The 12,500-nt window shown below is 35.0% G+C and overlaps 1 protein-coding gene across 1 annotated transcript in view; it reads right to left on the bottom strand.

Annotated features, from left to right (window-relative positions):
- Nucleotides 1-12,500, bottom strand: part of LOC136829566 (uncharacterized) — a 27,136-nt gene that overhangs the window by 10,693 nt on the left and 3,943 nt on the right. Inside the window, exons 2-3 of the mRNA XM_067088413.1 lie at nt 6,264-6,421; nt 5,305-5,464 (exon numbers count right to left, since the gene is read on the bottom strand). Coding sequence (XP_066944514.1) covers nt 5,305-5,464; nt 6,264-6,421 — 318 coding nt within the window. The remainder of the gene's footprint in view (nt 1-5,304; nt 5,465-6,263; nt 6,422-12,500) is intronic.

The raw sequence follows: 12,500 nt of genomic DNA, 5'->3' as shown, positions 1-12,500 counted from the left end.
TTTTCACTCTACCTCCGTTCCCGCCTCCTTCCTTCAGTCTAGCAATCCAACTCCCTTTTTTCACATTTAAGCAACGATTGGCTGGAAGCGCCCTAGTGCTTGGTTTTAGAACAGAATTGCCATAAATCAAGCCAAAATTCCCTATGCTTAAAAGCCAGCCGTAAACTGACGAATTTCCTAACTGAAAAATCAGTAAGGAAAGGGAGCGTTCTTCTCAGTATCTGAGAGGATGAATCTGTAAAGCATAACATAAGAACACCTACACGTGTTTACACAGTTTTGAAAATTGCAGAGTAATGACTTACAAACATTTGTTCCACGAACAAGATAGCCGAAAATATAAGAGTGCTGTATAAGACACTGCTTTAGTATACTATAAACCATTAACACACAATAATCATAGCGGTTCAAAATCCGCCTTCATTTACGAGAAACGGTGATAATCATCTGTCTATTGAACCTGTCGAAACAGGAGGTATTGTCCTGCTGAAAATAAGTCGAGTTTTTCAGGTAGCGATGAAGTTGGTCTTTCAGGCCATTGCGGCAATTTTACGTCCACTCAGCAATATGACAAATGAAATGATGCAGCTGAAATTTTTACTGACAATAATAACGGTCTTGTTACTGATATTAGAATATAACATGAAATAACTCTTCCATTCTCAGAGAAAATACTGTACAACACATTCTGCACGAAGATGAGAGAGAGAGAGAGAGAGAGAGAGAGAGAGAGAGAGAGAGAGAGAGAGAGAGAGAGAGGTGTAGAACAGTGACTGTCTTCTACCCTGAAAGAGAGAGAGAGAGAGAGAGAGAGAGAGAGAGAGAGAGAGAGAGAGAGAGAAGAGAGAGAGAGAGAGAGAGAGAAATACAGCGATTATCTTCTTCCCTCTCAGAGAGAGAGAGAGAGAGAGAGAGAGAGAGAGAGAGAGAGAGAGAGAGAGGGGGGGGGCGGGAGAGGGATAATGTAAAATACACTGACCATATTCTCGTCCTGTAAGGAGAATATTTCTCCCTTTGTTTCTTCAGCTTCATCTTCGTCTTAACTGGCCAATGCTAATTGTCATTCCCATCACAAAATAATCGGCTGAAAGATTTATAGTTATGGCCAGTCATTTCCTCTTCGAAAAGAGAGAGAGAGAGAGAAAAAAGAGAAAATGTAATCTAGGGTCATATCATAAATCCAGATTAGCAGATCTTACTTGACGTGGGCTGCTTTTTTTATGATCTCGAATTCTGATCATTATTCTCCTTTTTGCCTCCGGCTGGGTTATTAGGTATGCATCTATGTCTCTGTCCCGGTTTGTAATGTCTCATGATTGAGAGAGAGAGAGAGAGAGAGAGAGAGAGAGAGAGAGAGAGAGAGAGAGAGAGGAGGGGATGTGATGTGAGCAAGTACGCACGCACACACTAATATTATATATATATATATATATATATATATATATATATATATATATATATATATATATATATATATATATATATATATATATATATATATATATATATACAAACACACACACACATATATACATACATACACACATACACATATATATATATATATATATATATATATATATATATATATATATATATATATATATATCATAAACTTCTGGAAGAAACGTGGAACCAATGATTTAATTTGTCCTAGTAAAAGATTATAATTAAACAGAAATCTCTTTCATTCTCAATACAAATATGAAAAATTGGAAATTATGATTGTATTAACACACAAAGAACTCATTACCAAACAAAAATTATGCACAAATAATGCAGTTTTTATAACAAAAAATATTCTCAACGGTCACACTGAAAATACACAAACTCGTCATATTATTCTTCCTTTGCTGTGCTCAAACTTTCCTTGTTATCTTCTTCATGCGGCCAATTTATCCAAATAATCTTGACAAAATTCACTTGACAGGCTAACTTTCAACTTGGTTCATTTTAAGTTTCCACTGAATGTCTCTATCGTTTCTTTACGCGAAACTATCAAGTTTCATACAGCAGTATATTTATTTGATATCATCACTTTGTCGTGTTATTACATGGAAAAATAAAGTCCGCAGTAGTATGTATGTAATATATTGCTATATACAGGAAGCTTTCGCCAACTTGATCAGTTGGCCTCTTCAGCCTGATGTTGTCCTAAATGTATTATTATTTCCATGTTTATTCAGGCTGAAGAGGACAACTGATCAAGTTGGCGAAAGCTTCCTATATATAGCAATATACTAAACACATACTACTGTGGACTTTATTTTTCCATTTAACAGTATATTTTTTTTTATTTTCTACCACTTTTGCCTGAAAGACATTCTTACCCAGTTGCAACTAAAATATCAAGTTACGTATGTTGCATTTCGAACCAAAATTTCCATAGTTTCCGCCTTAGGATGAAAACATCTCCCAATTTCAAAACATTTGAAAACATTTCCCAATTTCAAAACATTTGAAAACATTTCCCAATTTCAAAACATTTGAAAACATCTCACAGTTTCAAAACATTTGAAAACATTTCCTAATTTCAAAACATTTGAAAAAACTTCCCAATCTCAACACATTTAAAAACATTTCCCAATTTCAGTGGAAATGTACATAACAACTTACATTCTAATTTTAAATATCCCTGTTTTTTAAAACAAACCTTCCCTAGTTTCCCGTGAGTGACAACGTCCGTAATATCACTTCAAAATGAAACTTCCCCCGATTACACCTACCAGTTGAGTCCTAACCTCCCCCCTCCCAACCCCCCAAACTACCTCCGTAAAGGAAAGCCATGTTTAAAATATAATTTTAATCTATTTTAATTAAGGATTAAAAATTCCTAGTCTCTCAGACAGTTTTCAATTTGAGGTGCTTTTCTATCTTCAGCGAAAACGAAAATGAACATATCGCTTTCCCGAGAGAGAGAGAGAGAGAGAGAGAGAGAGAGAGAGAGAGAGAGAGAGAGAGAGAGAGAGAGAGAGAGAAGGAAGGGAAAGGAAAATGCATCTTTCCTCTTCCAAATGGAGAGAGAGAGAGAGAGAGAGAGAGAGAGAGAGAGAGAGAGAGAGAGAGAGAGAGGCAAGTAAGAAGGAAGAAAAATGAATATGCACCTTTCCTCTTCCTAGTGGAGAGAGAGAGAGAGAGAGATGCAGCCCGACAGTAAGGAAGGAAGAAAAATGAAAATGCACCTCTTCTCTTCAGAGTGGAGAGAGAGAGAGAGAGAGAGAGAGAGAGAGAGAGAGAGAGAGAGAGAGAGAGAGAGAGAGATGCAGGAGACAGTAAGGCAGGAAGAAAAACGAAGATGCACCTTTACTCGGAACTTCCGAGTGGAGAGAGAGAGAGAGAGAGAGAGAGAGAGAGAGAGAGAGAGAGAGAGAGAGAGAGAGAGAGAGAGTAGGCGACAGTAAGGAAGGAAGAGAAATGAAAATGCATCTTTCCTCTTCCGAGTGGAGAGAGAGAGAGAGAGAGAGAGAGAGAGAGAGAGAGAGAGAGAGAGAGAGAGAGAGAGAGAAAACAGTAAGGAAGAAGAAAATGAAAATGCATCTTTCTCTTCGGGAGTGGAGAGTGAGAGAGAGAGAGAGAGAGAGAGAGAGAGAGAGAGAGAGAGAGAGAGAGAGAGAGAGGAACAGGGAAGGAAAAATGAAAATGCATCTTTCTCTTCCGAGTGGAGAGAGAGAGAGAGAGAGAGAGAGAGAGAGAGAGAGAGAGAGAGAGAGAGAGAGAGAGAGCGGAAGAGGAGGTCCGGGCATTTCTTCAGCCATCATCAGGGCCAAATTACCCGTCGTCAGATTTTATACTGCGGATTCCCGTCTTCTGTCAGATGGGAGGCCCATTATTTTATTACCCGCTATCAACCCCATTCCAAGATTCCCTCTTTATGTGGATCCTTGATTCCAAAATTCAGCGTTGCCTCGTATATCTTTATTGAGTTTGGACGCGTTTCTAAGAGGTCGTGCTTGCACAGTGAAAGCAGATAAGGGCGCATGCATACAAAGAAACACACATATATGCATACATACACACATACATTTACACATGTATATATACATACACACATATATTTATATATATTATATATACATATATATATATATATATATATATATATATATATATATATATATATATATATATATATATATATATATATATATATATATGCATATATATACATATATGTGTGTGTTTGGTTATTGCATAGTTCCTTACAACACTGAAATTATATTACAGTACAGTACTGAATTTGTACTGATCTGTACAGACTTTTTCGTTATTACATAATCAGTAACCATGACAATACTGTCAAAACAAGTGTACTTGACTAACATAACATTTACAATGTTTTAGTAACAGCATTACAGTGTAAAAATTCTAGAAATGATATATGATAGGTATTGTATAACAGGAATATGTGCGTAAGATAAGTTGGCATGAAGGGAATCATATTATGTAAGGGATTTGAACCTTCACCTTCAGGAATTTTAACGCATTAAGAGCTGAAATAAATACCAATATATATATATATATATATATATATATATATATATATATATATATATATATATATATATATATGTATATATGTACATGTATACACAGTATATATGTATATAATATACACACACACATATATATACATATCATGTATACAGTCGTCCCTCAACTTCCTAGCGGTTTGGTTTTAGCACTTGGCACATGTTAAAAAACCATGCAAGTTCAAATCCCTTATATAATAATGTTACTTACATATATACGTAAATTGCATGCCTCCTCTTAAACAATATGTACTATAAATCATTTCGGCTGTTTTCTCCCATAAAATACGTAGAGGAAAATCAACCATTACTGAAATACGCACTAAACATATATTCTACCAATCATAATGAATCTGGTTAAAACTTCTGACTGAATTAAACCGCCTGATGTCACGAATGTCACTAATGTCGTTTAGTATCCAATTCACACTGCTTTGGGAACATCCCCGATGGGGAATTATCATCGAAGGGGAATTTTATAAGTGATAAATGGATCGGTACCACCGGGTCTCGATCCCTCGACACAGTACCTTCCAACAACTCCAGTCGACGGTCAAACCACTGAGCCACCAAGAGATATTAAACGACATTTGTAGCTTCATGACTGGATATAAATCATGGTGTGTGATAAAATTTATATATATATATATATATATATATATATATATATATATATATATATATATATATATAGCTATAGCTATACGACATCCCCAAGCATTTACATTCTATTAAAATCCCTTGTCGACTAACTGATTAAGAACCTGGTGATTACACAACTATGGTGAATAACAAACAGGGGGAAGTAGGGCATAGGGCTAGCAAAATCATCTCCAGAACTGCTGAGAACCAGAGTAGGACACGGGGCTCGCAACCTCATCTCCAAATCTGCTGAGAACAAGGTGATTATCACCTTTTCGAGCCACTCCTGCCAACTGGAACCGAAGTATAAAAATTAGGCCAAAGGCCAAGCGCTGCGACCCATGAGGACATGCAGCGCTGAAAGGGAAATTGAGAGTACAGAAGGTTTTTAAAGGTGTAGCAGGAAGAAAACCTCGCAGTTGCACTATGAAACAAAGGAGAGGGTGGAAAGTAAGATCGAAGAAGTTAACATGAACGGAGGTACAGGAAAAGGATGATTTTGAAAGGGTTGAAGGTAGGGGTTGAATGGACGCTGCAAAGAACCTTAAGTAATGTCTACAGTTCACCGTTTGAGGTGCAGCGATGGCACTACACCCCCTACAGTGTATTCCCTCCAAGGGAAAAAGCAAATGGTGGGAAAAAAATAGAAGGTAAATAACACCTTTCACATAACCTACGAGCATCAATTGCTACAAAGAAAAATGGAGGGTGAAACCTTGCTCACTTCTGGAGCAGACACTAACTGGTATTTAGTGGTCCCACATTACCACCTTTCTATTTGAACCCCACGTCTTTCTTTAGGCTCCTTAAAACTGCAACATCTCTCTCTCTCTCTCTCTCTCTCTCTCTCTCTCTCTCTCTGTGGGACTCACCCCCTAAAAAGCATCTGGAGAAGACACATTGGACAATATTCTCTTTACTTATAGTCACCAAGCTTTTAGCTGGGCCACCTAAAAATCTCTTAGGGCGACTCGAGAGCCCACCTAAGCTAATAGCCTGGTGTGTTTATTATGGCATGGAAGGCCCTCCCCAACAAATATTATATTTGCTTCTTTCCGAACACTTTCTTTTTTATCCTCTCCATTCACTCACTTTGGAGGAGAAAATGAGGAGGAAACGAATGGGAAGGAGGAGGAGGAGGAGGAGGAGGAGGAGGAGGAGGAGGAGGAGGAGGAGGAGGAGGAGGAGGAGGAGGAGGAGGAGGAAAGGAGAGATGAAAGATACAGGATAACAGGGAGAAAAGAGTCTGACTAATGGGTGTATTTGCAAAAAGGAATTACAAAAGGGGATATATATATATATATATATATATATATATATATATATATATATATATATATATATATATATATATATATGTGTATATATGTGTGTGTGTGAGTTTATGTATGTGTGTGTGAATAAGGTCGTTTATCTATCATTACGTATGATTTCTTAGCCGTGTAGACTCACATCCCTACCATTTGAACTGACATTAGAAATGCAACAATGACAACGCCAGTACTGTAAACGATACTGCTACTTTTCTAATAATAATAATAATCATAATGATAACTAAAATAAAAATACATAAAAATCCTGTTAAAAAACTACCTTGATACTTGGTATACATTTTCACAAACGTAAGTAATAATATCTTGATTTGTATGAAATTTGGTAATGTGGAAAAAAAGAAAGAAAAAGCTTTACACCAACTTGACTACAGAAAGAGAGAGAGAGAGAGAGAGAGAGAGAGAGAGAGAGAGAGAGAGAGAGAGAAAGTGTGTGTTACGTGGTTTACAAATACAGTCATAGGATACCAATCAGTGACAGGATTCCTGACGTTTCCTGGATACCAGATACCATCAATTCGCGCACGCTGGGAGTAAGGAAGAGTTATCACCTGGCAACCATGGATAACAGCGCATGCGCCGTAACTATAGAGACAACAGATATAATAATACGGTACAATTTCACTCTGAAAATACGGATGAAGGATGTTCATAGCTTCGTGAAGTACTGTATCTGGGTGTGTGTGCATGTCGGTGTAATAATATATCTAAGAGTTCCACACAGACACCTTCTGGTGTATATAACTTCATATATTTTTATTTATTTCCGGTTTTGAGATAATTGGCCATATTTCATCTCCTCTTGGTTCCTGAGACTACAACCTTCTTATCAAGGTTTTTCATTTATGTACCTTCACTAAGCATTTCATACATTGCTTGTAACGCAGCAACAGAAATCTGTTACTGGGTACATATTCATATTTTCCCGTAGGAAATTATTGTCCATGATCCCAAAACCAAACAAAAATTTTTGGAAAACATACTCGAGGTACTGATGACAGGATCATCCTAGAGTCAACAACTAAATAAGGTAAATGTTGCGTTGAATGTTTTTTTTTTTTTTTTCTGGCGACTTCCATTCCCAAGCACTGGGACCTATTTTGGTTATTCAGCGCCGTACCATTCTGAAGGAGAAGGAGTTATTGATAGAGAAAAAATGGATAATCTTTTTGGTGCCATGCAACTTTGACCTAAAATAAAACAGAATAATTTCACACACACATATGTTTGATATAAAACAAAACAGAATAAGTATATATATACACATATATATATATATATATATATATATATATATATATATATATATATATATATATATATATATATATATATATATATATATATATATATATATATATATATATAGAGAGAGAGAGAGAGAGAGAGAGAAAATAGCCAAAAGAACTAAAAGAGAAAAATTCTCCCATAAACAAACTGTGAGGGGAGGTGAACAAAAGAATATCAGAGGTTTACACAGACCACAATGAAATATCTGTTGGAGAGGAATTTAACGTTATAATGAAGCTTAAGAGTGCAAGGATGCCAGGTTTTACCAGTTCCACAATAAAAGTGACCCTAACATTTAAGTCATAACTACTAAAAAAAGTAAAAAAGAATAATTACTAAAAAATTCAAAAAGTGTAAAAAGTCAAAAAGAGTAACTACTAAAAAAATTCAAAAAAAATTCAAAAAGTGTAAAAAGTCAAAAAGAGTAACTACTAAAAAAATTCCAAAAGAGTAATCACTAAAAAAGTCAAAAAGAGTAACTACTAAAAAAATTCAAAAAGAGTAATCACTAAAAAAGTCAAAAAGAGTAATTACTGAAAAAGTAAAAACAGTAATTACTAAAAAAGGAAAAAAAAGTAATTACTAAAAAATTCAAAAAGAGTAATCACTAAAAAAAGTAAAAAAGAGTAACTACTAAAAAGGTAAAAAAAAAGTAATCACTAAAAAAGTCAAAAAGAGTAGCCACTAAAAAAGTAAAACAGAGTAACTCCCCCAAAAATCAAAAAGAGTAATTACTAAAAAAGACAAAAAGAGTAATTACTATAAAAGTCAAAAAGAGTAATTACTAAAAAAGTGAAAAAGAGAAATTACTAAAAAAGTAAAAAAGAGTAACTACTAAAAAAGTAAAAAAGAGTAATTATTAAAAAAGTAAAAAAGAGTAACTACTAAAAAAGTAAAAAAGAGTAATTACTAAAAAGTCAAAAAGAGTAATTATTGGAAAAGTAAAAAAGAGTAATTACTAAAAAGTCAAAAAGAGTAATTACTAAAAAAGTAAAAAAGGTAATTAATAAAAAAAGTCAAAAAGAGTAATTGCTTAAAAAGTAAAAAAGAGGAATTACTAAAAAGGTCAAAAAGAGTAATTACTAAAAAAGTCAAAAAGAGTGATTACTAAAAAAGTCATAAAGAGTAATTGCTAAAAAAAGTCAAAAAGAGGAATTACTAAAAAAGCCAAAAAGAGTAATTATTAAAAAAGTAAAAAAAAAGATGAATTACTAAAAGTCAAAAAGAGTAATTACTAAAAAAGTAAAAAAGATGAATTACTAAAAAAGTAAAAAACAGTAATTACTAAAAAAGTAAAAAAGAGGAATTACTAAAAAAGTAAAAAACAGTAATTACTAAAAAAGTCAAAAAGAGGAATTACTAAAAAAGAAAAAAAGAGTAATTAATAAAAAAGTAAAAAAGTCATTACTAAAAAAATAAAAAAGAGTAATTACTAAAAACCTCAAAAAGAGTAATTACTAAAAAATGAAAAGAGTAGTTACTAAAAAAAGTAAAAAAGTCATTACTAAAAAAAATAAAAAAAGAGTAATTACTAAAAAAGTCCAAAAGAGTAAATGCAGCAGAACAGACAGCAAACATGAAAAGTCAATATTAATTCACTTTGCAAACATACATGAAGAGTGAGGTCACATGACCCTGTGTATGAGTAAATAAATTTCATATTTTCTGTTTGTTTATGCGATTTCATTTGGTCGTCCAAATTTTGTTTGTGTTTTTTTATGCTTTTTGTTTTTATATTTTATCAGTCAAGCGTTATGTACTCCTTTGACAGTTTACATTTAATTAATCAGTGGGTAACAAGATATTCTTTTCGATATCCCCAGAAGGGTGACGCAAATATTTAAGCAAAGAGAGAAATAGCTGTGTATTACCAAAGGAGATACCGTTCCCATCTGTAATCACTGAGAAGAAAATACCATGAAAAATAACATAATGACTTAGTATATCATTACAAAGAGATAAGTTGTCACAGATAATAAATGTAACTGTAACCAAAATTCAACGACATCAAGGGGACACTTTTTTTTTTTTTATAAAGGTAACTCAGTTGAATTAGCAATGTGAATTGTATTTTATGTTTGAAGCATCCACATGGACCTGAATTTTGACGTGGACTGAATTTCAAAGAAAAGCAAAGAGCTGTACCTTAAACTTTCATAATGGTAAAAATGTAATCTAGGAACACATAAAATTGATATCATCAAGATGAAAAATCACAGTACGACAGCTATAACGTGCAAAGATGTATATACTAGAGTAAGGAGAGTATATCAACCAGAGAAGGGAGTTTATCGAGTGAAATACAAGTTGCTGGAGGAACATGAAACCCGAGAAGACATTCGTTCCCTCAAATCGTAAGAAACTATGAACTTATATCCAGAATGCTTCGCCAGATATGGCGCCATTACGGGAAGTCGTAAAACGTGTCAAACTCCATGACAAGAAAATATAAAAACTTTGTTTTCCTTGTTTCTGAAGATGTATCGTTACGAAGTACGAAGTAGCGAATTGTAGAATTTTTGATTCTGAACATAGCCCACAAACTACACTTGCGGGTACACACATACACACACACAAACACACTAGACAACTTACCAAAGGAGGAAGTGATGAAATGTGCTTTTCCTTCTGCACAGAGTTAAACAAAGACGTCTTCAATAGCATGTATGGATAATACGTAAAAGTGCACCTAAACAAAGCCATTAATCTTACTTCTTATAACTAATTTTCAAAATACTGTCTTGAAGAAAAATAAAGACTAATAACCGTCATGGATGATGTTTTGGCTGAACGGAGGGTGCCACATACTATATACAGTCAGTGGTTCTAGTCTAGTCTTGAGTCACTCCAACTCGTGACTACACATCCTTAGCATTTCACCGGGTGTGGAATTTGTTACAATAAAAGCTATGAACCAAATTCTGAAGATAAATTTCCATAATATTAGGAACTCTTCTATCGGGAAGCAGCGGAATTGCATCACTTCCCCTAACTCTAATACAGTGGTTATCAACCTGGAGGGCGCCAGCAATTTCGAGGGTGGGGGCGCCAGCAATTTCGAGGGTGGGGGGCGCAAGCCATAGCAAAAAATTACAAATTCTCTAATTATATTAATTATTCTATTAACAAGAGGAACTAATATTCAGAGGTTTATGAAAAAATGTAAAAGTATCGCCTTGTAACGTTAGTTTCCTATAGTCTACTACTCTAGTTAGACTCGTTGGGCTTAATAATAAAAACACCCCTTCTCTTTCTCGTTATTTTTCATTTTCCTTTAAATCTGGGAGGGAATTTTACTCATAGATGCAAGGGGGGCGTGGAGGGAAGGACCAACACTCAGAGGGGGCTCGGAAATAAAAAGGTTAAGAACTGCTGCTCTAATGGGATAATTCAGTCTCGAACCAGTTAATTATAAATATCTGAGACTTTATCTACGCTTTTCTCAAGAATTTTGGGTAACCCATTGCTGTCACTTATGATCCTACTCATCTTAGTGGCGCCCTATCCTCCTTTAACTTTGTCATAAGCTATTATAATGGAACCACATTTGACACTGGTTTTCCTTTTCAATCTATTTCCTTGTCATTTCAACCCTCAAAGTCCAATTCAGTCTCCTGGTCTTAAAGGAGCCTAAGTGCTTAATGACATAAGTATTCCTCCATTTCATTCATCTGTACTATGGTTTAATGTAATTACGACTAAACAATAACTTGGATTTAATCTTCGTCTCTGAAACCAGGTATCGCTTTACACTGATAATATGAACATTCCATATTTAAAATCTTAGACAGGTTGGACTTTCTTAAATATCATATTATGGGGCTGGCGAATACCTGAATTGAGCTTTTCATATGTTCCATCTACTACCATAATAAGAAAAGCATTTGGGTGTATTGAGGGTTTGTCTATCAGTGATGGAGCAATGATTCCTTACCTAGGAAAGTTCAGAATTGGCTATTATTGACATATGAGAATCGAAAATTATCCTACTCATCAACAAAGCTGTAGATGCAGTGTGGTGTCAAACCAACTCACCAGCAGTGATACTGTTCTTTATAACATAAACCAAAGGTTCCTTGACAGCGCTCCATGGGTTGTAAGTCTTACATTCCAATTCTGTATCTATGCTATAAAATTTGGGCCAAAGGCCAAGCGCTGGGACCTTTGAGGTCATTCAACGCTGAAAACAATGTGCTGAAAATATTGTTAGGAGAAGGTGGAGAGTAAGATGGAAGAAAGAGAACATGAAAGGAGGTACAGTAAAAGGAATGAAAGGGTTGCAGCTAGGGGACGAAGGGACGCTGCAAAATGCCTGAAGTAATTCCTACAGCGTGAGGTACACTGACGGCAATTGCCCATAACGGGGCACATTTCAGCTCGTTGCCGTGATTATGAACTTTCGAGTCGAGAGTTCTGAGTGGCCTATGTTTCCCCTTCCTTCAGCAAAGCCTGAAATTCTCTGGCTTCAGTTTTTGCTTAGTTTAAGTGACCGTTCGGTCCTTACAGCGAGGCAGGGCATTTGACGAGACAATCCCATTCTACACTTTTATTTTCCAGAAGTCAAGCTTAAGATTAAGAGGTCGTGTTTCTTGCCTAATCCTACTCTGAGAGAAAATAAAAAGTAGAAACGCATGTTAATTAATTTTTTCGTACCCTGGAAAGGGATAGAAAATGGGAATATGACACCAAATCTGGTTTATGCTGAAAT

This window comes from Macrobrachium rosenbergii, chromosome 44, assembly GCF_040412425.1.
Source record: "Macrobrachium rosenbergii isolate ZJJX-2024 chromosome 44, ASM4041242v1, whole genome shotgun sequence".
Taxonomy (NCBI): domain Eukaryota; kingdom Metazoa; phylum Arthropoda; class Malacostraca; order Decapoda; family Palaemonidae; genus Macrobrachium; species Macrobrachium rosenbergii.
This window is presented reverse-complemented; position numbering and strand designations above follow the sequence as displayed.